Source organism: Leguminivora glycinivorella, chromosome 9 (assembly GCF_023078275.1).
Source record: "Leguminivora glycinivorella isolate SPB_JAAS2020 chromosome 9, LegGlyc_1.1, whole genome shotgun sequence".
In the NCBI taxonomy this organism is placed as follows: domain Eukaryota; kingdom Metazoa; phylum Arthropoda; class Insecta; order Lepidoptera; family Tortricidae; genus Leguminivora; species Leguminivora glycinivorella.
In genome coordinates this window covers 15,648,317-15,673,405 of record NC_062979.1, presented here as the reverse complement: position 1 = coordinate 15,673,405, position 25,089 = coordinate 15,648,317, and the positions used below count along the sequence as shown (strand labels likewise).

Below are 25,089 nucleotides of genomic sequence, written 5' to 3'. Positions count from 1 at the left end.
ACTCTGTAATAAGCCTTTAACATCAATGATTTTTTTAAGTAGTTCTTAAGAGCTGGGAGGGGTAATCTCAAAGCAGTGTCAGGTAACTTATTATAAAAATGAATGCATTGCCCAACAAATGACTTCTGTACTTTACGGACACGAAACTTCTTTATGGCAAGCTTATTTTTGTTTCTAGTGTTATAATTATGGATATCAGAATTCTTAGTGAAACAGTCTAAATTCTTAACAACATAAATTATACTATCATAAATGTATTGGGAAGCTACAGTTAAGATATTAATTTCTTTGAAGAGTTCTCTTACTGATTCACGTGTTCCTAAGTTGTAAATAGAACAAATGGCTATCTTTTGTAATACAAAGATATATATGTATGTCAGCTGCTTTGCCCCAAACCAGAATACCGTATGACATTACACTGTGAAAATAACTATGATACACTAGGCGAGCTGTCTCAACATTAGTCAGTTGCCTGATTCTCCTAACGGCGTATGCGGCTGAACTTAATTTGCTTGCTAGTTTCCTTATATGAGGACTCCATTGTAGATTTTTGTCCAATGTTAAGCCAAGGAACAGTGTTGTATCTACCATCTCTAAGCATTCATCATTCAAAAGTATTTTTGTATCGATTGGTTTAACATTCGGCAGAGAGAATCGAATACATTTGGTTTTCTTAGAATTAAGAAGTAAATTGTTGACAGTAAACCACTGCAGTACATCAGCTAACGTGCTATTAATTACATTGTAATCCGTAGATTTTCGGTCAACATTAAAAAGCAGTGATGTATCATCAGCAAAAAGTACTATTTCACAAAAGTTTTTTACTATACATGGCAAATCATTTATATAAACCAAAAACAGGAATGGACCTAAAATTGAGCCTTGTGGCACTCCTAATTGGACAACAGTCCCGCTAGAGCGAGTTTTGTTAACAACTACTGTTTGTGTTCTATTGCTAAGGTAAGAAGACATAAAGTTTAGGGCATTTATAGACAAACCATAGTGTTCTAATTTCAAAATGAGCGTTCCATGATCCACACAATCAAAGGCTTTTGAAAGATCACAAAATATGCCAATTGCATCACAAGAATTTTCCCAAATATTATATATATGTTTAATGAGTACCGAAGCAGCATCGGTCGTGGAACGGCCCCTTGTGAAACCGAACTGTTTGCTTGTAAGTAGTCTATGTCTGTTGAAGTGTCCCAGTAGATCATTTAACATTAGCTTTTCAAAGACTTTACTTAGAACAGGAAGTATTGATATGGGACGGAAATTGGTTATATCACTCGAATCACCCGATTTAAAAAGCGGTATGACTTTGCTACATTTCATAAGATCTGGAAAGGTGCCTTGTGAAATTGAAATATTATATATTACGGCCAAGTAAGGTGCTATTATATCTATGACATGACTAATTACTTTAACTGATGTTCCCCATAAGTCTTCCGTTTTCTTTAAATTGAGTGACTTGAATGTTTTAACAATATTTACAGAGTCTACTTGACTAAATTCAAATGAATTATTACATTTCTTAACATTAGCACAAAGTAATGAATGGGCTTGAGCCGCAGAAGAATGTAAACATTTTGTGGTGTTAACGGCTATGTTTGAGAAATAATCTTCGAATGCCGAGGCAACATCGCTGTTCGACACTATTTGTTGATTATCTGATACAATGTTGACTTGACAATCGCGTGATTTACATTTACCAGCTTCTTTATTTATAATACTCCAAGTTGTTTTCACTTTGTTGTCCGACACTTTCAATTTAGAACTAATAAAGTTTTTCTTGGCAGTTAAACACACTTTCTTGAAGATTCTTGAGTAGTTTCTTACATAGTCCAGGAATTCTGAATTCTTGTTCAGCTCTCTCTCACCATAAAGTTCATAAAGTCTTTTTCTACTTTTGTGAATACCTACAGTAGCCCATTCACTAAACTTTGTTGTGTTGATTGTAATCAAATGTTTAAAAAAAACTGTGTTGTATGTATACAAAACTTATCTGGACTCTGGACCACTGTAGGTAGTTATAACACTAATGTTGGACTATTTCTGTTGCTACTTGTATTACAACAGACTAAATATTTGTAAACATAGTCATGTAAACAACGGTTAAGACGCTGCAGGAGCGAAAATGCTAAAATGAAAAGGAGCCCCTTTCAATTTGGGAATTTCAGTTAAATATACTAGTGTTATTAACTAGATTTATCGAGAAAAAAATGTCCATTACGAACAACTCGGTTAAAAGATATTGCGAAAAAATCTTTAAAATCGAGGTTCCGCTCTCGACTGTTTCCTCCTTCAAAACATATTTAAACGGAACGTAATTTGAGAATCTGAATAACAATGAAATAATCTATGTCGGACCGTTTAGGTTTTTTGGCTAATTGTTACCGATCTTGAGTATCACACCTTTTTTTGAGCCATATTGAAAAAGGCCGTTTTTAGAAATTTTTGATTGGCTCTAGAGCGTCTTTTAGAATAAAAATAGCAAAAAAATCAAAACGGTCCGACACAGATAAAAATAATAATAATCTGTGTTGAAAAAATCATTGCTTTATCTTCAAAAACCAGGGAGGAAATAGTCGAAAGCGTTTGTATGGAGGATTGACCTGTAGGTATCGTTACGTATCGTCTTAACTAGCATGTTTGAAATCATTGGATGGTACTGACGGCGCAGCGAGCAGCAAGTGAAAGTATTTTTGAATAATTTTCTGTATTTATGCTAAGAAATTTACAGATTATTCTCGATAATAGATAACAGTTTGTGAACAAATTGATATTTGAAAAACATAGTGATATTTTTATGACCGGCAACCAGCGCCGGCAACAATTTACTGGACATGGTGGAATGGCCATTTTATTGTTTTGGTTTGCTTTTTACCAAAATTACATAATAGTGTATAATTATTAGTCTTCAGTCGGTTTTATAATAATGATGAAATAAGGAAACTGTAGGTGTAGTGTAAAAATTATAATGCAGATATCTTTAACTTTGTTATGTCTACGGAAAATAACAATTTAACTATTCTACTTGACTATCGGTCTGGCCTAGCGCGTAGTGATCCTGCAGTAGTTCGAATCCCGGTAAGGGCATTTATTTATGTGACACACAGATATTTGTTCCTGAGTCATGGATGTTTTCTATGTAATATGTATAATTGTATATCGTCGCCTAGCACTCATAGTACAAGCTTTGCTTAGTTTGGGGTATAGGTTGATCTGTGTAAAGTGTCCCCCAATATTTATTAATTTGTATGAAATGACCATCCCACAATTAACTTGAATTTCCAATTGTAATTATGAAACAATGAATAATACATTTAGTAACATACCGAAATTATTAGCTTTGTTTATGCCAGTATTAGTTTATTCTCGGTTATTATGTGTAATTTGTAATAGGTACTTAATAATTAGGTGGTTCACGAGGTTAAATTGAATAATGTGCCGGTATACTAATACGTACACATACATTACTGTTAAATGCAGATTCAAATGGTTTGTTATGTGATGTGCATTGTTTTCAAATCAATGTCTATGTAAGTAACTTATAATCATGTTATTCATGTTCCGAAAATCGTAATAACGACAGTTACAATAGTTATTTGTTTTACAAGGGGGCAAAGTGGTTGTTTAACCGCACGTGCCAATATTGACACCCGAGCAAGCGAAAGATTCCAATATTGAACCGCGAGCGTAGCGAGTGGTTCAAAAAGTGGAATCTTGAGCGTTGCGAGGGTTTCAAGGCACGTAGGTTAAACAAACTTTGCCACCGAGTGAAACACAAAATTTTTCACCACACCAATACGAACAAAATACTGACTTTAAAGCATGAAACTAAATCATTCCCAGCAATCTATTCAATATTTATGATTCAAAATAATTATTTATAGGTAAATTCTACCAGCCAGCTCAAGGCATCAAGTTAAAATTTGTATGAAATTACTTTGCACTCTTATTTTGCTATCCGTTTTCGAATAGCAAAATTGATAATTATCAGTTGGTGTGGTGAAAAATAATTTTGTTGACAGTCTCAACAACAAGTTTCAACAGATAAAGCTTTTAATATCTGAATAAAATATAAAAATATGCAGAAAGTTTATTACAAACTTTATTAAATAAAAAATGACTTAATAACTTTAAAGAAATAACGATTCTGTTAAATAAAGTTACGTAATTTAGGTACGATAATCATTATTCATCAATCATTTTAAACATGACTTCAAAACTAATCTATTCATACGTTAAATACTTAATTAATACCTACTTGATACGTGAAAAGTGGATTAAATTATTTGATTGTTTTTTCACATTCATTTTATTAAATATGTTTGTTAACGGTGGGAATCGGCTTGTATATTTGCAATATTAAAATGTTTGTTAACAAATTCAATAAAATTAAAACAAATTGTTTCCTTTTCGTTTCACGTATCAGGTAGCTTAATTATTCCACGTATGAATAGCTTACTTCTGAAGTCATTTGTACATGATTAAATTGATTAATGAATAATGATTAATTATTACAATAAAGCCATTTGAATCATCCTATATCCAGCGTGACGTCAAATTGATGTCATCGGCATGAAAGTTACGGGCCCTTCTTATAACTAGTTTCACTAGGTAGGCAAAAGGAAAATTTATTATAGTTTATTTTTACTGCGGTCCCTTTTCAAATTCAAGAAAGTTGCTAAGAAACTGCGCTCGAACATTCGACCGATTCGATTTTTGCGACTTCAGCGATTTTTGTGACGACCGGCGTGAGTCGATAGAGGGCGCGCGGCTACACATCACCGGCTTCTGCAGTTGGAAGAAGTTTAGGGACGCCTTCAGCTCTGCCATAAATGCTTCCTTATAGGTTACCTGTAAATACATTATTGTTATAAGCGTCTACGACATTTTGTCTTTTGGTAAAGAAAACTAGACTGTTTGTCACTTTGTTCCCCTGGCGTTACTGACAAGTGAACAGTTTGCTTTTTTTTTCAACAAATTTATCGTACTCCCAGGAGAACTCGATTATTTATAATAATTTAACCTTTTTTTTCTAACTTTCCAGCCAGGTTAATGTGGTCTTCCGTAACTACAAGTATACCCAGTGTAAACTGGGTGTATTAATCTGTTTAACTAAATAGGTGCACATGCACAAAACTCAAGCATAAATGCTTTAAAAACCTAAATTGTTATGAAATGATGAAGAGTGGACCTTAGTGAGTTTTCACATTATCCGTGATATCGGATATCGGACCGATTACAGGCCGCCATCTTGGATTTTTGCCTTTGAAATCCTTCCGACATCCGATATCGGATCGGATAATGTGAAAACGCACTTAGGCTCCTGTGAGCCATTACAGAGTCACATTAGAAAAAACTGAGTACGACCTTTAAACTTACTACTGGAAGAATACCCAATAATGAAAAAGTGAAATTCTACAATCTATTTCTTACTTCACGCCGTCGAGCAACGACTATGTTCTGGACTTCGTTCATGAACTCGGCAGCGGTTATGATAAGAGCGATAAAAAGTCCGCCAATCAGTACATAGAAAGCACCAGCCAAATTCTCCAGCTCTAAGTCTCCTTCCACGTCGTTCAGGTCGACATCATCCTGAAATACATAATGTATTTAATTATTTCACAGGCTGTCATCATTCTGTTCATATTCGTAATTTTAGTTGTGCTGTCAAATTACCTAAAATTGCGACACCCTTCAACCCTTGTTTGAATTTAAAATGGGACGACAAAGAGGAGCCGTACAAAATGGAGAATTCTGATGCACAAAAGAATGTCTCATGTAATTGCGACGCTCAGTCAAGAAGAACCAATGAGCAGGAAAAAGAATTTATAAAGTACGTTGTAACTATTTCATTACCTATTTTGTCCCAACTTACTTTACAGTCTATGGCGCCAAATTCTTTATTCCACCATTTCTCTCTTATATCATTTAATTTATTATTTTCTTTAAGTTTTAATATGGCTCTATTGATTTTTGATCTGTGCGGCGAATCTGAAACAAAACAAATGTCACAATCTTAAGAAATACATTGTGATGATTAAGCTTGCTTTATTAACAGTAAAACGACTTACTGCTGACGTGGACAACAGCTAAAGTATAAATGATGAAATATTAAATATAGATTCAGATTAATGCAACTTTCATTTGCTGACGCATTTGTGACATAGCTGGGCCACTTTTTTTGTAACAAGGGTATTTTTACGCGATTCATACTCAGAATCACGAGCTCTTTCGATCCTGATAGGAGAAAAAAAATGTCCCAACATTTCTATACATATTTTCGAACCTTCTCTCCGTTACCGCCATACAAAATGTATGAAAAAATAGTAACGGAATGGGAAAAAACCTTTGGATAATTTTTTTCTCCTGTTAGAATTGAAAGAGCTCGCGATTCTGAATGGAAACCACATCAAAATTTCCAAATCCAAAAAAAATGGGGTGGACAACTTTAAAAAAAATGGCCCACCTAATTTCATCAAAACTCCGAATTTTTCGCGAAGATGATTGCAGAACTGAGAACCTTATAGGATTGTTGAGATCTTAGCGGGAATAAAAATCGGAACGAAAAAGTTAAGAAAATAATTTACTCTATACTTACTTGCAGGCATTCCAATCCCATAGTCCTTAGAATCCAGTTCACCCCCCACTTTCTTCAACAAGCAGTTTCGTTTCATCTTGTACTCAATGCTGGCAGACTCCATGAAGAATGCGAATTTGTTTCTGCTTGCTAGTACGCGTTTTTCCCCAACCTCGTTACTTTCTACGAGTACCCCTGGTGTTGCTATCATATTCTCGTAGATCTTGCGGTACATCTTATCTTTCGAATTCTATAAATCATATTAAGTATAGACGTTAAACTTACGTGAGACATATTCAAATATACGGATGTACTCGGGTTTGGCGGAATGTTTAAAGTCACATGGATACCCGTCATCAGAAATAAGTGCTCGCGGCGACTAGAGTCATGTAGTATTTTGCCAAATATATTATGAAACCTTCGAACTTAAAGCGTTCGTACTAGCATTACATTAGGACTCATATTTATGTTTTCTTAAACAGTAAATGTACTTTTATTCGTTCGTTGGCATGGGTGGAGTTGAGTTCATATACTTATAAAATTACTCTGTTTTAAATAGATTAGATAGATTAGATTTCTTTATTTCATGATAAAAATTACACTATAAATTTGCTACATGTCAAAATTTTATTATGTTTATCTTCTCATCATGATCGTCAAAAATTACATAATAAATTCGTAAAAAATACGCAAAAATAATTGTAATATGAACCGTGGCAAATGCCGGGATAACGCAAGGAGGATGATGATGACTGTTCTAAATAAACCTGCCTGTACCTTAAAGAACTCTATAGTCGAACCAGCCTCAAAGGCTCCATACAGAACTTTTGTCTGCTTGGCCAAGTCTTCGACGCCCTCAATAGGTGCGTTTTCCATGGCAGACGTCAGTGAAGCGGCTAACTGGGCAATGTAGGTCTGACAAACAATCATGGCGAAAAACCACCACATGGCACAGACCCAACGGGACCCGAAAGCTCTGAAAACCATTGACTGTATATGATTGAGGAATATAAAGATTACATAATAATTATGGAATTATGAAACCTATCTTTAATGGGGACGCGTACATATTATCACGCGTTGTGTTACTTAATTGCGTCAGAAAAAACTTTGGCCAGTTTTCTCTAACACGGACAACTTCATCTTCAAAATATCGTAAATTTCTTAACCCATATATCATAGGGTCGTTTTCAACCCACAGCTGAAAACACGCTACTACTCAATAAAAAATTAAAAGAATAAGGTTATCATCTCAAAAAATAGGGGGAAAAAAATGTGTTGGGCACAAATGGGTTAATTTAATAATACAGTTGAAATGTGTAACAGTCGTGAAAATTATTATAGATTTACTTAGGTAAAATATCACATCCTTGAGTCATAATAGACCCCATAGTAAGCCAAGTGCTATTTTTGAAGTTCCAGATGTTTTCCAGCTCTTCTGGCTCCTTTTCGCACGGCTGCGGATTTTCCCAATCTGCTGGAGATATTCTGAAATATCAAAAATATTCTAAATAATACGAATGTTCTTGCGTTTCCGTTTAACCCATTCGCTAACACTACATCGACAGCCGAACTACTGCCGCAGGAAGGACATACCCGTATATGTATGTGACAGTACGTCGACAGGCGGAGCACTGTCAGCGAAAGGGTTAAGACGGATATTATAGTGTTGTTGCTTTGATGAAATTGAAGTTAAAACTTTTATTGTAATAGAAGACTTATAGAGGATTAAATTAAGCATTTGTAAATGTGTTCGTTAACAATAGATTTATCATTAAAATTAAATCAACCGAGGTATTACCTTGAGCAAACAAAGAGTACTATAGACACAATACAGTAAGCTGTCCCAGTGTAGATCCACATTTCCACAGAGTAAGGTTTGAGGAACGATAACGTGTCGATCGGGACCTTGTTATCCTTTGTGAAGAGAATGCTAATGCCCACAGTCATGATCGGTACCGAGAAATCTATGAGTTTCTTTCTAGCTTCGGTCATTGTCAAATCACATACGACTAAATCGGTTTGCTGAAAAGATTTTTGAATGTTTTAGTTAGCAATCTGCGCTGCAGCCCCGTAATGGAGCACAATGCTGAGCTTGAGCCTTTTTGCTGACACACATGGCCTGTTCTTTATTTTATTGTTTGTTAGTATTATTTATGTTGATGTGTGTTTGCAAATATTTTTCTTTCACTCTTTTAATTTTTATTTAGGAACATATACAGTTTGACAGAAAAGAGTGGAAATTAAATGTGGCAACATAGTATTGTCGTCCTGTTTTCATACATATATTGATGTGAAAGGGACGTCTGGGTAACATGAGAAAAAAAACGGGAAGAAAAAGCGGAAAATGTAAGAAATATCCTTGTTTAATTCACCTAGGTATACACTATACATCCAACGCGACAAAAACTTCAAAATTAAACAAACTTACTTTATCTAGTAATTTTCCAATCAGTCCATCCCACTTCTTTTGAACGGTGTCATATTTTCCATAAGTGATATTCGGAGCATATACGAATTCAAAGGTGAATCCAGGATACTCATCTTTAAGCACTTGAAATATATGTTTGACCAAATCTACCGAGAATCCTTCATATGGAATTCCATCATCATCTTCTTCGCAATCGGGGCCCGGTTTACCATCAATGTAGCACTTCTTTACAGCAATATATGGTTCAGCTGGTCGGGACATAACCTGTTTATAATTTTTAATTTTAATTAAAACATTTTTTTTATTTTCATTACAAAGCCAGAAATGTAACAATGGCATACAAATACAAATGCTCGGGAGGTTTACCAGGCACACGAAAGAAGTCGTTTTCAAATGGATGGCAATAGATTGCTGATCAAAACTGTAAACCGACACTCGCACTTTTTTGAAAAAAGTCTAATCTATCAAATCTAAAGTAAGTTTTATAATCAGTATTAAGTACTTACTTTGAAATGATGAGTATTTGACTGATTACCCAGTATTTCGATAGCCTTTTCGTCGCTGACAAACTCCTGTTGCTCAGATTTCCACGTGGCCATTGTATGCAAATGTTTTTGGTGTATTTCGTTTAGATATAATGTGTAATCTTTTCTCCGCCCTGTCGTTGGATCAAATGATATTGTTCCAGTGACCCCTGTAGTTGTTGTCTGCAAATTTATTAAATTACTGTCAAAGTATCAATACCCCATAGAAAACTGATTTTTAAAATGTTGAAATCTAAAATGTTTAAAACGAGTTTTTTCGTTGCAATGAATCCCTTAATTGCTAAGAGATGTCCTGAAACTTGAGCAATTTCATATCTGGTGCTTACCCTTTCTCGGAATACAGAAGGGATTATGTATGTATCTATGTTTACCTTTAGTATGTGTTCCTGTAGTTTAGCTCCGTATTTCCATTTTCTACTGCCGCACAGTCTTCCTTGAGACTCGGGCGGAATATCCGATTTTTCTGCCGCCTCCAAGACGTGTCTTGCAACGTCATCCATTAATAAAGCATCAGTCTGGAAAATACATTTTAATATTCTGATGCAGTCATTTTGACTATATATTTGGATTTTTTTTTAAATAAAGAGTTTTCACTGTTAGTTGTGAATTATTCAAAACTAAACTTTTATTAACCAGCCGGCCTACCATGCTTGAATTTTGCACTTATCCATGGATAAGACATCTTCATTACACTGACATACTTGCTAAAGCGTGACAGACGTCTTATCCACGTGGATAAGTGATAAAATTATTCTGCATGATACGCCGGCTGAATGCATAATATGCCTTGATTACCTTTTTGGTTTTTATTAAGCTTCCGATATTTAAATTTAATTAGAACATGCTTAAAATGGTTACGGGTAACCTTATACTATACATAGTCCCTAAAAACTATATCTGATTAGAGGTAAACTAAAAGTAGAATAAACTAAATGTAATAGTCTACTTATCAATGCACTGCCACATTATTATTTTTGGGGTAATATAGCAATTGAGCGTCAAGTCGACCAAGTAGTGATGTATTTGTGCAGCACACCTAGCGTCACTACTCTTTCGGTTCTGACAGAATACCAGCGCTGCGGGTCTCCGTAGCTTGATGCTGAGTCAGCGCCTCTTCTTCGCACCATCACATGGCTCAATTTATTTTTATACCTTACAGTGTCTGTTTGTATACGTTTAGGGTTTAGTTTAATGCATGTTACCAATTACATATAACTTTAATTCTGCATGTTCTATTTACTTAACTTTACTTTTAAATAATAACGATGTATGTATACATAAATTTCAAAATTGTTTGCCATTAGAGCCATGTAATAATGAGAAGAATAAAGATTTTTATCTATCTATCTATCTATCTATTTCGACGTCTCTTAGTCATTATTAGTAATGCCCCTTGAATCCTAGATTCATTGGGCTGTAATTTCTAGTACCTACCTCATAGGCTAGCAACCCATGCCGCCCTATGTAGACGTCCGCAGGAAAAGAAAATGTTCATTGTATTGTATTCTCCTCATGGGCTGTCATAAATATTAGCAGACTAGCCAAGTACCGGTATGTATAAGTGGTGTACACGAAGAGCCTAGGTACAGTTACCAGAAACAATATCGCACAAAAAGAAGGCTGCACTCTTATGGCTCTAGATAAAATATTTGTGTCAGATATTTATGCGGCCTGCTTTTTGTACGATGATATTACCGGTTACTGTATGCTCCGCAATGACCAATAAAAGGCTGAAATTACTGATGATGATGGTGATGTTATCAAGCTTAATAAATGTGTGGGTAACCATATCGTACCGGGAATTTGGCAACGGGTAGCGAGATACCATTATTCCAACGGCTAACTCTTGCATTCAAGGGGCCTTGTCCGCTACTTATTTTCTCATACTCTGCAAGACTGAGCCAAGTAAAATTCGAAGCGTATGTGGTTAATTGATCCGCTACACGTGATGTGTCCATCGATGTTAATGTATAATGCTGAAAAAATACAAACTGATTGATCAAAACGATTTGATTTGTTAGGTACTATAATACACGAAAAATGTTGTTTAAGTACATAATTGTCAAATATTAGAAAAGAATACCTGATAGGAGTTAAGCATATTTAGTTCGGCAGCAACTTCTATATACTTCATTATATTATCCACATTACAATCTAGTATAATACGACTTTCCTGCATTTTACTCAATTCTTTAAATATCTGAAAAAGCGTGAGTGTTTTCATCAGTTGATAGTTATCATTACATGAACATAGATTTAAATTTTTAAAATACCTCATAGTTTTTAGATTCTGGGTCCAATTTCCTAAATATGATATAATAATTAGAAGAATAATTCGCAATGATTTTTTGAACTCTTGATAATCCTGAAAAAAAAAAAAACATTTGTTATGTATTGATACGTAATAACCTAGTACCTGGATAAGAATTATGAACTTTTAATATAATAATGTAGAAATGGCTACCTTGATATTTATCCCTACATTTTTATTATGCCGCACCACAGATGCTTGGGGCGCGAGGAGCGGGAGGGGAATGTGTTTAGCGCGCTGCGATTGGTCGTTTCAAAGACGGCAGGCAGTCGCGCCAGATGAAAAGGGAGTCGCGTAAATAGCCAGTCTAAGTTGACCTATGCCGGCTCTGAATAAATTATAAATATGACTTATTTGTGGAATGTAATACCGTCTGTTTTTAAATTTGATCTTCTTGTTACCTTTCCACACCATTTCACACTACAGGTGGACATCTTTAAGGCATCAAAATACCCTTTTTCAATTTTTTTATTGCGAAAAACACGAGCTGCTTTCGGGTCGGTTACTTGGTCGTTACTGATCGAGCACGGCGAGCGCCCGCGCTTATATCATGGCAAATACAAGTAAGGCTGGTGACCGCGAGTCGTCTTGTAATGGATGTCTATAGGGGTTGGTCTGTGTGCCGCACACTTTAGCAAAATGTAAGTGAATCAGTCCCAAAAATCACTTTCCATACTCATCGCTCCGCCTAAAGCTTACCGGTTACTTTACCACTCATATACTACTTATTAATTTCCATACAATTTAATAGAAAAAGTCGCAATTTGTAAATATAAATATAAGCGTTAATTAAATATATTTAAGATTTTTTCTAACAACCAAAATTGGAATAATCTACGCTTCCGGTGGGACTTGAACCCACATCAGCTGCAATCCGTTCTCTTAACCAATTTGATATTTACATATTTAATGGCACAGTAGCATATTGTTTTTAATTCATCTTTCAACATACCGTAATCATCTTCATAAAGAACTATGAAACTTTCCCAGTTATAAAACTTTAAAACATCCGCATACGCATTCGCCAATTCATTTGTATCGGGGTAAAAATTAATTGCAATATTTTTATATTCATATTCCTTTTCTTCATTTTCATCTTCTTCATTGTCATCGCCATCTTCTGTATTTATATCTTCTTCTTCTAAGTCGGGATCGTAAGGCTGCCATGTTGCTTGCAGGTACGGTATGTTCAATTTAGAACAATGGTTGAGGACGCCTGCGTCTGATGTCAAATTTTTTGGTCCAAGCACGGCTATAGTTCTTACTGTTTCGTCTGTACACACTGCAAGGATAGTAGTATAGCTTTGAGTATTGTTTATTTACGCAAACTTTATTGCACATAAAAAAGGTACAATTAACATTTTGTCATTCAACCATAGGACCAAGCAGAAAAATAACAGTAAAAATATGTAGGTGTTTTAATAATATTGCAGGGTACCTAGGTACCAGTGGCGGGGCGTGAACATTTTCGTTGGTAAAGCCGGAGGGGTTTTTGGAATGTGTTTCGTATGGACTTCTACAGATACTAGAGAATTTTAGGGAACCCGTTGGGAATCGAGTTGTATCGACGCTCCGCCATTGGTACCCTACATGGTACATTTACCTAAATGTACCATACAGATTCAGACTACTCTAGCATTACTGCAGGGGCCTATTTAGAGAATATCAGTGTATTGTTATTGTAATCTATGTGGATTGTGGTATTGAAAATTGTTAGAGAAATGGATCACAGAAGTAAGTAGGTACTCACGATCATTTAACACGGAGTAGCTATCAGTAGCTGTGGGCTTGATGATGACCGGCTCAAAGCGCCGGTTGCCGTCACTAACGGCATTGGTCATACTTTCCTCGAAGGCGCCCATCACCACTCCGGCACCAGATTCGAAGATACCCACTGTTAGTCATAATATTATCTTAAATTAGGGTCATTTTTTGTGAGACTTCACATTAAAGCATTAATTTTTGAGTTCAAGTCTCACCCACGGCATTAATTTTGTTCCACTTTTGTTTTTGTTAAAAAATAACCCTTATGTTTATTTAGATTTGTCAAAAAGTAATTTATATCCAAAACTGTGATAAATATAAATTCTGGATATTCAAACTAATAAACCATAATACTTATTTTATTTTTCAATGGTCACAAATGCATAAGTTTCAACTAATAGATAAAGGCCTTGATCGTTAATCGCCTGCCCAATGTTAGGCATAAATTCATTTAAATTAATTTACCTATATTTAATTGTGATTTTTCTTCTATATGTATACGCCGTATCTGACACCAGCATGTTTGTATGAATATATAAAATAGTAGCGTCCTAGTCCACATTTTTGATGTTGTCAACTTGTCACTCTCACGCACCAAAAAGTTATGGAAAATTACCACCAGTCAAAAGTTATATCACAAAACTTTTCAATCACTTCACATTGTCCTTGCATTACACGTTTTGTCTGACAAGTAACCTTTAAGATTGCAGTAGAACTTTAGGATCTCAGTCAAAACTCGTATGTTTATTCAGACGTAAAGCTATTCGTATTATTTCCGGAGGACTATCGTCAAATGCCGGCAATCACAACGCGACGCCGCCGTCGGCGCGACCTAAAATGTTTTCCAAAAATATACCAGACGGTGTGGTGACTCTCGCCATGCTTGCACGCATAAACGTATAAAATGGACCGCTTTAAACTATTGTTTATAGCACTTGTGCTGCAAATTGGCCAGATACAGGCAATTACGTCGGCGAGGAGTCAATTCCCTATCTGTAAGTGAGATTATGTGTCAAAGAAAAATAGGTTTGCATTTTTAGTGAAAGAGACATATTTTGTAAACCTAACTACATCATAAATAATGGTAACTACTTATCGTGGAGTTTAATGGCGTTGCGAGAAAATGTTGGGTTACTTTATGTGAATAATTTATCAGAAAACTAATAAAGGCTAATTAAACAACAACAAACAAGGAAGCCATTTACTGCTTAATAATCCTTTTATGAAAAATGTCCATTTCCGTTACAAAGTCAACTTAAACATTAGTGACAAAATGTGAAAAACAATGCCTTGCGTCGTTTGTAAGTATTTTTTCCCCTCACTAGCTCGGAAACACGTGTTTTGTCCTTTAATATTAGCGGGTAAAAACGCATTTTATCCACTAGTGGGTAAAGTCATTTGACCTTGAATAAAGTCAAATTAACTGCTTTAAAATTGATAAAAGTAGGTGAATCTAGTAATAAAGATGATTTTTACCACCTGTGGAACAACTGGAAGCAGTGATAAACGCATTTTTTGCGTTGTAGTTTCCTCGCTATAGTGAGGGGAAAAGTTTTGTGTTACACTCGGGTGCAAATGTATTTTACTTCTCGTGTGTTAAAAAACTCGCAAGTTCAGGATTCTATTCTCGAACCACTCGCTTCGCTCGTGGTTCAACTATAGAATCCTTTCACTTGCTCGTTTTTCAATTCCACACTCGGCGTTAAAATACAACTTTGCCCCCTTGTATAACAAATAACTATTATATCCTGTTCGCTGACACAAGACGCATTTAATTACTTTCGTAGCGTCCACGACCGGCTTAACTCGAAAACCTACTTAATAGTTTATTTTCGATTTGCAGGGGGATTGTTCACTCGGCTATCAGACCATAAGACAGTGGAAGTTCTTCAGAAAATTCGCAAATGATTCGAGATCTTCGTATTTTGGGAAAGAGAAGATTTCGAGAAGTCCAGACAGCTTTACCGTGTCACTGGAAAGTAATTATTTTTTATCTTTTATTTAATTAATTTATAAATATTCCGAGAAAGAACTTGATTTGAGCCTAACACCTTACCAGAGGGTCACAAGATGAGAAGAAAAATAATATATCGCCTACCCATTTAATACATTTGAGGTGATGAGAACCTAGTGCGCAATTAGGGCGAAATTGGCTCTATAACACTTTAAGTTCTCGCGTTTTGTACACATTTTTTAAAGCACACACGGCTGAAACGTTGAATAAAAGGTAGGTAATAATGTTATTTTTCACCACACCAACTGGAAAAGGCTTTCTTTGCTATTCGAAAACACTATTCCACAAGAGTGCAAAGTAATTTCATACAAGTTTTAACTTGATGTCTTAAGTGGGCTGGTAGATTTTACCTATAAATGATGATTTTGAATCATAAATATTGAATAAATTGATGGATTTGATTGAGTTTGATGTTTTATAGTCAGTATTTTGTTCGTGTTGGAGTGGTGAAAATTTTCGTGTTTCACTCGGAGGCAAAGTTTGTTTAACCTTCGTGCCTATCTATTAAATATTGGCAGATAATGACTTACTTGAATTTGGACAACCCTAAATAGCCAAAATAATTAAGTTAATTTTAACGTTATTTCAAGTAATCTAACAGTCTTAATTATTTCAGTGTGTGAGGAAGGCTTTCGGTCATCAGCGATAGTTGATGCCAGATCTACCCGAGGAATTTGTGACAACGTGTGTTTACGCAGCAACAAATTACAGGTAAATTTAATTTGATAAAAAATTTCAAAATAATGGTTGTAACCGTTATATACCTACTATTTATATCATAAGTTCTCTTTCCAACTAGAATTGGACCCACATACTAGTATGTTGTTGTTGTTGTGTCCTTACATAGGGCAAGCAACTTGAAATTACAGGTAAAGCTCGTTCTCAACGCTCCGTCTTTGATGAGGCCGCCACTCAAAAAATTTCGAAATGAATCCAATGGTTGTAACCGTTATATACCTACTATAGTTTTCGGCCAGAAGATACGGAGGATTGACAAACACTTGAAGTTTGTGCGTCAGCCCCTTTGTTCTCTGTCTCACAGCCGAAGAGAAGCAACAATGGATTCGAAGAGGAGATTTTTAAGCACGTTTGAATCCCAAACAGAATACTAGTATGGGTCACGAAAAATCTTCACGAAAACAAAGTTGTAAGGTACAATACCTAAATTGCGAAACAGTGAACGTGTTAAGCCTTTCTTTGTCAACTAGGAATCCTTATAGTATCGTCATGTCCTTTGTCCGATTATCCACGAGCCATCTACTTACGAGTCGGCCTTGGTCCATGGTCGTTTGTGGTTTGGATAAATATTTTTGTCTTTGGTCTTATTCTTCTTATATTTTAAGATTCCACATCTAACTCTGGATTGGGAGCCGGCGGTATCACTACCTAAAGAAGGTTTTACAATCTCCTATCATCCGCCCCCGGATGTTATATCAAAAGTGTACGCTACTTATATCAAAAAGAAAGACTGGGATAAATTTTCATTTATGTATGAAGATGAAGGAAGTAAGTATGTGAAGCCATTGGTTTATACATATAATAACAATATTTTTGAAATGAAACTTTTAATGCGACTTCCAACTGACTGCGTTAAACGTTTAACGCTCAGTGACAGCGACAAATACGTATTTAACGCTCAGGGTTACCAACTCGAATTTTAAGTATCCCTTGCTATTTTTTCATTTCCACTTTACGCAGTTTCACTTGTTCCGCACTTTTTTTTTATAAAAACCATGTTACATAGCATACTTATGAAATTAATCATTTTATAATTTAAGGTTTTATTCGACTCCAAGAAGTCATAAATACTTGGGAAAATGATAAAAAACCTATACTCTTCAAGAAAATCTACCCTGAAAGGGACAACAGGGAAACATTCAAGCACGTTTTTAAAGTTGCTCGTCTCAGTTACCATATAATAGATTGCAAAGCGGATAATATTAAAAAGTATTTGGAGGAAATTACAAGAGTGGTAAACTACACCGCATACCAAGTAAGTTATACACCTAAACATTTTACACGTAAACATTTTTTTGATTTGGTTAAACTATTAACGTATTATTACTATTATTAAAAGCCTATATTGTGTCCGACTGCTGGGCAAAGGCCTGCCACTTCGATCTCCACTCGTCCCGGTTATAAGCGATCTCCGGCCAGTCTCTGAGATACACGTCCAGGGTCATCCCACCATCTCCGCCTGGGCCTGCCAGATCCTCGCCCGTCTTGCGGCACCCATACCATGGCTATATTTTAGCCCACTTCTGTGGGTGCATACCACGTGCATACTGCAGACATGGCCTGCCCAGTCTCATTTCTGCTTGGCGGTCTTAACCCCAATCTGTAACATATTTTTGAGCGCAGCGTGGAGTTGCGAATTCGGTCGATTCGTTTTACTCCTAGGATCCTGCGCTCCATAGCTCTTTGGCAAACCTTCAATTTGGTCTTTTGCTTTTGGTCTTTTGGTTGTCAGTGACCACGTCTGAGCACCGTATTAACGTATTAAATGGATTATTTCAGAATATTCTTTTAACATCTTTAGATGCATATAGAGTTGACTTGACTTCAGTAAACATCGAGGGTAACGTAACTACTTGGCATTTGGCAATGGAACAGAAAGACAAATGGACTGATAATGGTATCGAGAATCCTAAAAAGGTAAGTGTCATTTTCAATTTCAATGCGTCCGATTGACTCTTTCCATCCAGTCCAATAAGAGCTCCCTACACATGCAGCCGAATCAGATCTGATCAGTAGATCTGCCATAATTACGGCGCTGCTAGAACAACACACAGACAGTGACATATTAGACAATGTTTGAAGGTTCCCCACACATGTAGCCGAATCAGATCAGGCCCCATAGCCGAATGGGATTTATGCAACGTGAAACGCCGCATAATTGTAGTCTGGGTCTGTCGCGCCAATACGCAAGAGCTATAAATATGATAGATTACATTTCTGCAGAAATGCCATTCGGGTACGGGGCCAGATCAGAAGATCTGCCATACTCACGACAGTGCTAGAACGATTTTGTTTACAGTTTCATATTAAACAAATATGTAGACCGACAGTGACATATTGGACAATGTTTGAAGGTTAAATTCGAAAATTTTTGGTTAAGCAAGAGCCCTTACCATTTCATATTTCATTGTATTTCAGATTGAGACGTATTTAGCGGCTGATGCACTTAAACATCTCGAGAAATCTATGAAATACATGATAGACAACATTCCTCACAGCGCATACGATATACCACAGCCTCCGCCTTTGTGCTATGACGGACAGACTCAGCCGTGGGAAATGGGGCCGTTTCTACGGGACGCTTTACTGTCAACGAATGTAAGTAGTTTTTGGTAAAAATTACAATATTCACATTGCCTAGAGTGTCAATAATTATTGTTATTAGAACACGTTTACATTATTAATGTACATAACCTGTAGGACTGTAGGTTCTCATTAGTGTTCAATGAAACACTAATGAGCTCAAAAGCGTTGCCGCGCTGTATACTTTATAACTGTTATTTTTGGTACAACATGAATAAATGAATTTTTATATTATGTCAATGGAGTTCTATGGATAAGCTGTCAAGACCCGGAGATCACTACTCCCTTAGCCGCGCAACAGTTTCCAGAACAATTCGTACGGCTCAGTCTTTTTCGTTGGTTATTTATTCTAAGAGATAATTATTTATACCTCAGGTGTCCATAAATAAAAGTTTTATTTCCAGACCTCAATAAGTCAGGGATTCACCGGAAACGTAGAATTTGATGAAAGTGGAAAACGTGTCAATTTTATGTTGCACTATTCAAAACTGAACAATGAAAGCCAATTTGTGTATGTCGGCAACTGGAACTCAACTACGGACCAGATAGAAGATATAAACTTGAACTATGTTCCGGATGTGAAATCAAATATTACTTTTAGGGTGAGTTTTTATCTACACGATTAAGGTGTAACGAGACTTGAGACTCGAGAAAATCAAGCGCACTTGTCACCGCTCAGAGCGTTAGGGTGTGTACACTTGAGGTTAATAAAAGCGTAAACGAGACAAAATAAAATAAATACTACGTCGGTGGCAAACACGCGTTTGATCCGCCAGGGTTTAAGCAGTTACTATGAAAACTTGCAACTTCTGATGTAATTACATGCTCGATGCTGACTCTTTTAAAACCTGTACATTCGTAAAATCCTTTTAGAAGATCCTCCAGTAGACCCTCGGGAAAACCTCGGCGTAGAATTCATTCCACTTTACTTACTGTGTATTATCCCTAAATGTATAAGTTGCATTGTATTCGGAACGGTGAATAAGATTCACTGACAGCTAGTTTATGTTTCTTGAATGGTATGTATAGTAGGTTATATTTTAAATGTATTTTAGGTAGTAACTCGGAAACAAGCCCCGTTTTACATGGTACCACAAAACGGGGATCCACCCAAAGGTTACGTCGTTGATCTAATGGATGAAATCTTCAAACACATCAGAGAGAAAGAACAACCCGGGTGGTTCCATGTAATTGAAGATCCTGGCTTAAAAGTTGGTGGTCCGATAGAGGGCAGTAGAAGGTGGTCTGGATTAATTGGAGAAATTCTGGAACATGTAGGTAGAACTATGGTTTAGAACGAATACAATGGTACTATTACTAACTATGTTTAATAATGTAGGATGGATATAGAAAAAAAGATGAATTAAGATGTAAAAAGATGTGAATAAAGAAATGCATGGAACGAAACTCACTTCGGAATTACATTAGTGATTAGGTACGAAGTGAGTTACAGAGCTATCAGTGTAGTAAAGTTTGATAATACCATACCACACAATAATAAACTAGTTGGGATAAAGCCTTCTAAGCACTTATGCTCAAGTAAACTAACTTCAACATTAACATGACTTTCATTTGTCTCTAGAGAGCACATTTTGCGATATCCGACTTGACTATAACATCAGAGCGGAACTGTGTGGTGGACTTTTCAATTCCGTTCATGAGCTTGGGCATCAGCATGCTGTTCAAAGTGGACCCTCCTCCTGATCCAGACATGTTCTCTTTCGTCAACCCGCTGTCCACTGACGTCTGGCTGTATCTCGCTGTGGTGTACATTATTACGTCTCTTGTTTTACTAATCTGTGCGAGGTAAGAAATTAGTAGTTGTTTCTTTGATTTTTAATCTTTAATCGAAGATACCTAATAGTACTTATTTATACTTCTTTTTAGAATGAGCCAAGAAGACTGGGTAAACCCTCACCCCTGTGACCGGAATCCCAAGCAACTTCAAAACATTTGGAGCCTTTACAATTGCATGTGGCTGACGATGGGTTCAATCATGACTCAAGGATGTGACATATTACCTCGGTAAGTATAGCAATGACTTTCCTGTTTTTGTAGGTAAATGCCTGGGCTGCAAAGAGTTTAATCATACCAAGTCTAAATCTGGACAAAGTAGTTTGCAATTAAGTAATCTTTTACCGTAGAGAGTTAGAGACCAGTTAATTCGCTAGAGGTCTCCCTCTAGTATTATTCTATAAAGTTATCTTTTCTGCAGGGGTGCCGGCTCCCGTTGGATAGCAGGCACCTGGTGGTTCTTTGCCATGATAGTAACAGCCTCGTACACCGCCAACATGTCCACGTTCATGAGCAACAACCGCCGTAGCAACAACATCGAGAGTGCCAAGGATCTCTCGGAGCAGACGGCTGTCAGCTATGGTGCTATGCTCAATGGGTCTACGCATAAATTCTTCCAGGTAAGGCCCATGGATGGCTTTTTTGTGCATTAGCTTATTAGAATTAAAAGTGTGCTCCAACACCTGAGTATTTGAGTATAGTAAGCCTTGATATCGGACTGCAAATAGACATGTCTGTGGCATTGTCCCTGTGGTCTCGGAGAATACTGGCAAATTTTGATTTTAATCGCTCTTCGGGTCAATAAAAGCTTCGCTGCAGGAAATGTGAAATTATCTAGGCCAGTGTCTTTGATTTTGGTGCTAGTGCAATCCAATTTAATATTCAATTCAATAAAATATTACTTTCTAAATTATATCAGCAGGGTCATAACATAAAGATGAAGGCGTGACTACTTAGACTTTATGTATTAAGATTTTAGGTGTGTGTGTAGCGTTTAAAAGGTCAATATTTTTATTTTTCCTATATTCCAGAACTCAAATGATCCAGTCTACCAAAAACTTTACCAAGGAATGACTGCAGCCAATCCCACAACGTTCACAGCGGACAACGAAGAAGGTATGGAGCGCGTCGTACGGAGTAAAGGCAAATTTGTATTTTTCATGGAATCCACTACCATTGAATATTTTATGAAGCAAGATTGCCGGTTAAAGATGGTTGGAGGGAAACTGGACTCTAAGGATTACGGAATTGCGATGCCTAAAAGTAAGACGAATTTACTTAAAATTTTATCTTTAACTTAAAATATTAGAATTTAGGTACTTAAAAAGATTTACTTAAAAATACAGAATAAACGAAAAAAAAAACAGTAAAATGATATTTTCTTTTAAAAAATAAATCATAGCTTTTAAAGTCAAAAAATATTCTGAATAATTTATGATTTTTTTCTATCCATTTTAGACTCACCGCACAGATTGGCTATAAACAACGCAATACTGTACCTCCAGGAAAAAGGAAAACTTACAGACCTAAAAAATAAATGGTGGGTTAAAGATCCCGACAGCCCAGAGATCGAAGAATGCCAGGTAATTGCTTTTTCAGTACAGATGGTGTTTTTTTTACGCACTAGTGCGAGAAGTGGTTCATTATATGTCAGGTCGAAACTTCGGAGGCTCATCTGTACTGAAAAACATCGTACGATACACGTGCGAAAAGGAAATTCGTACTTCCTTTTTTACGCACTTGTATCGTAATGTACTATATTGTCACACAAGCCACTTCACACTGACAAGCTGGAACATAGTGTTAAGACACGTTATTTTACTCAAGATTCGATTGTGATCGAGTACTTATGTCAGTGACGTCCGTGTCAAAAATGACTTTTTGTTTGAATAATCCTGTCCGCCTTTGATGTACTTCATCCGGCGTGAAAGCTACTTGTCATAATACTTATCCCTCACGCAAAGCTTCAGTCGTTTTCCTCAAACGAAAGCGGTAGTCATAAACCTATACTTAACTCATATTTTCCTGTTAAATAAAAACTTTGAAATCACGATGTCGTTACTTACAGAATGATGACTCAAGCGGAAAAAACGATAAGGAGGACAGCGGATCCGTGCAGATGAAAAATACGAGTGGGATATTCCTGGTTCTCGGCGTTGGGGGAATTTTAGGTCTCATCTTTGCGATTATCGGATTCTTCTTGCATTCCCATGAGATCGCCGTCAAGGAAGGAGTAAGATTCGTAACATATTGTTTTATTATCGCTTGTTCTCAATGTTGCTGAAAGCATAACGAGTAGGTATAACTTGTTGTTTAATGCATTTCCTTTTATTTTTTTACGTCCTAAGGTAAGGTCAAAGTGGGTTCTAAGGCTAGCTCTGATGACAAACCTAATCTATAACAAACTAGATTTGCTCGCGGCTTCGCTCGCGTTAAATCCGAAATGTGCGGAATGCTCCTAAATATTTCCACCGCCCATTTTAGAGAAGTGAGGGGTTAGAAAGATACAAAAAGTCGCCTATGTCAGTCTCCATCCCTTCAACTGTCTTCACTTGAAAAATCACGCAAATTCGTCGCCCTGATTCGCCGTGAAAGCAGTGTTTATTCTTATTGTTATGACTTATGATAAACATTAAGATTAAACTGACAAACAACGTCAAACTAGTAGCGGAAAAAATAATCGTCCAAGTAACCGGCCAGTATTAATACCCCTAAATACTGAAAAAAGGTAAACAACCTCTAGCAATGCGATATACACAATGTTGTATTACGAGTACAATAGAATGGGCACGTAAAAAATAACTAATAATACTAATTTAAATAAAAATATTACCCCCATCAAGATATAGCTCAATCGATTCTACTCTCGATTCTGAACAAAGTGTTTTCAGGTTTTTAGTGTTAAGTGAAACACGGTGATTATCAAAGAATTTTAGAGACGTATTTTTTCTTTTGTCTTGTAAACGAAAAATGACGACGGTACAGTGCGTTGAAGTTTCGCGTGACGTCACGCCTAGGTACAATTTTTACTTAGAAGTGACGTCACAAGCTCCCACTCCGGAACTTTGATGCGCTATATCTTTGTATTTTTTCATTAATTAGAAAAAGCGATTGACAATCAATTTTTTCAGATATCCTACAAGGAAGCATTAGCAAGTGAATGGCGTGTGTCCCTCGACCCTCGCGTGCTGAGCAAGCCAGCAGCGCCTCCACGCTCGGCAGCTCCTTCCATCAAATCTACGTCTCCGAACAGAGAGCGCTCGCGGTCCAGAGCTGTCTCTGTGCTAAGCTTCGCCCAGTCGTTTATTAATTTGAATGAAGTATACTAGTTATCTCATCTAGTTAATATAATCTTATCTATCTAAAAGCCAGTTCTTCTTTAAGCGAAATTATTACACCTTTAGAACTGCCGCCAGCGATTTCATTATCAGCTCCAAACCGAAAGTACTCGCACTCCAGAGCTTCCTACTGTCTTCCTGTTAAACTTCGCCCAGTTGTTTGTCAACTTGAATGAAGTACAGATACTAGTTCGCCGAATCTGTTTTATCAAGTAACCCAGCACTTCTACCTACAAAAGGAGCGCTAGCAAGTGAATGGCGCATGTCTCTCGACCCCCGAGCACTGAGCAAGCCCGCAACGAAACGAAAGTTTAGTCCGTACAGGCCCCGTAGCCGAATGGCATTTCTCCGACGCCAAACGAAAGCGATACGCCGCTGGCTCTGTCGCGCCAATACGCAAGCGCGATAGAGATAGATATCTACTAGCGCTTCGTTTCGTGAGCGTTTCGTGAGCGATTGTGCCATTCGGCTAGCCACCCTGATTTCCGAATAGCGTAATGTAGTCAAAGTAAATAGCTCTGTTTCTACCTTAAATCTTGGGTTTTAATTATTGAATTACCTGTATTTATTTATTTTATTTAGTAAAACATAAAAAAGTGACGAATTTTTGTGATCGAGGATTGATAAAATCGCTCGCTACGTAGGTTGAAAAATAGGTACGTGAGTTGAAAAATTAAAAATTGACAATAGTTACAAAACTTTCTACCGGTTCACTTAAAAACGTCCAAACAGAACAAGTCAGCAGCCGAGCGCAGCACGAAGGAGGCACGGGAGCGGTCGTCGCTGCGAAAGCCGGATGCCGCAGGAAGATGGCCGCGAGTGAGCCACGGGCTTCTCCGTCTCCCAGAAACTGAGCGCGAACATCAGCTCCGCCCAGAATGCTTCGGTGCGTGAGATTTATGCAGAAACAAAAGCTGAACGCTTTTAATAAGCAGACGAGCGCACTACCGATCCGGACGCTGAAGATGATGAAGAAGATGGA

At 36.7% G+C, this 25,089-nt stretch overlaps 2 protein-coding genes across 2 annotated transcripts in view; one reads left to right on the top strand and one right to left on the bottom strand.

The window, feature by feature from the left end:
- Positions 1-4,478: 4,478 nt before the first annotated feature.
- Positions 4,479-25,089, bottom strand: part of LOC125229865 — a 58,152-nt gene continuing 37,541 nt past the window's right edge. The window contains exons 19-36 of the mRNA XM_048134803.1: positions 21,221-21,323; positions 20,582-20,772; positions 14,106-14,260; positions 13,627-13,770; positions 12,829-13,158; positions 11,839-11,930; positions 11,649-11,765; positions 11,362-11,556; positions 9,937-10,080; positions 9,527-9,727; positions 9,021-9,284; positions 8,391-8,614; positions 7,940-8,077; positions 7,367-7,565; positions 6,611-6,839; positions 5,888-6,003; positions 5,446-5,604; positions 4,479-4,863 (exon numbers count right to left, since the gene is read on the bottom strand). Of these exons, the coding sequence (XP_047990760.1) occupies positions 4,657-4,863; positions 5,446-5,604; positions 5,888-6,003; positions 6,611-6,839; positions 7,367-7,565; positions 7,940-8,077; positions 8,391-8,614; positions 9,021-9,284; positions 9,527-9,727; positions 9,937-10,080; positions 11,362-11,556; positions 11,649-11,765; positions 11,839-11,930; positions 12,829-13,158; positions 13,627-13,770; positions 14,106-14,260; positions 20,582-20,772; positions 21,221-21,323 (3,208 nt within the window). The 3' untranslated portion in view covers positions 4,479-4,656. The remainder of the gene's footprint in view (positions 4,864-5,445; positions 5,605-5,887; positions 6,004-6,610; positions 6,840-7,366; positions 7,566-7,939; positions 8,078-8,390; positions 8,615-9,020; positions 9,285-9,526; positions 9,728-9,936; positions 10,081-11,361; positions 11,557-11,648; positions 11,766-11,838; positions 11,931-12,828; positions 13,159-13,626; positions 13,771-14,105; positions 14,261-20,581; positions 20,773-21,220; positions 21,324-25,089) is intronic.
- Positions 14,206-24,179, top strand: LOC125229931 (glutamate receptor ionotropic, kainate 2-like). Its single transcript, XM_048134882.1, has 16 exons — positions 14,206-14,635; positions 15,484-15,619; positions 16,271-16,365; positions 16,998-17,160; positions 17,433-17,647; positions 18,172-18,309; positions 18,811-18,990; positions 19,380-19,577; positions 20,031-20,249; positions 20,558-20,781; positions 20,863-21,000; positions 21,191-21,389; positions 21,801-22,032; positions 22,228-22,352; positions 22,838-23,002; positions 23,901-24,179. Coding segments are annotated over exons 2-16 (2,490 nt in total). The 5' UTR covers positions 14,206-14,635; positions 15,484-15,618; the 3' UTR covers positions 24,099-24,179.

What these genes read in the sequence shown, in the direction of transcription:
- LOC125229931 (XM_048134882.1), top strand. An exon ending in GTTTTACTAATCTGTGCGAG is followed by an intron (nt 20,782 to 20,862) that starts GTAAGAAATTAG and finishes ACTTCTTTTTAG; the next exon opens with AATGAGCCAAGAAGACTGGG. An exon ending in GGATGTGACATATTACCTCG is followed by an intron (nt 21,001 to 21,190) that starts GTAAGTATAGCA and finishes TCTTTTCTGCAG; the next exon opens with GGGTGCCGGCTCCCGTTGGA.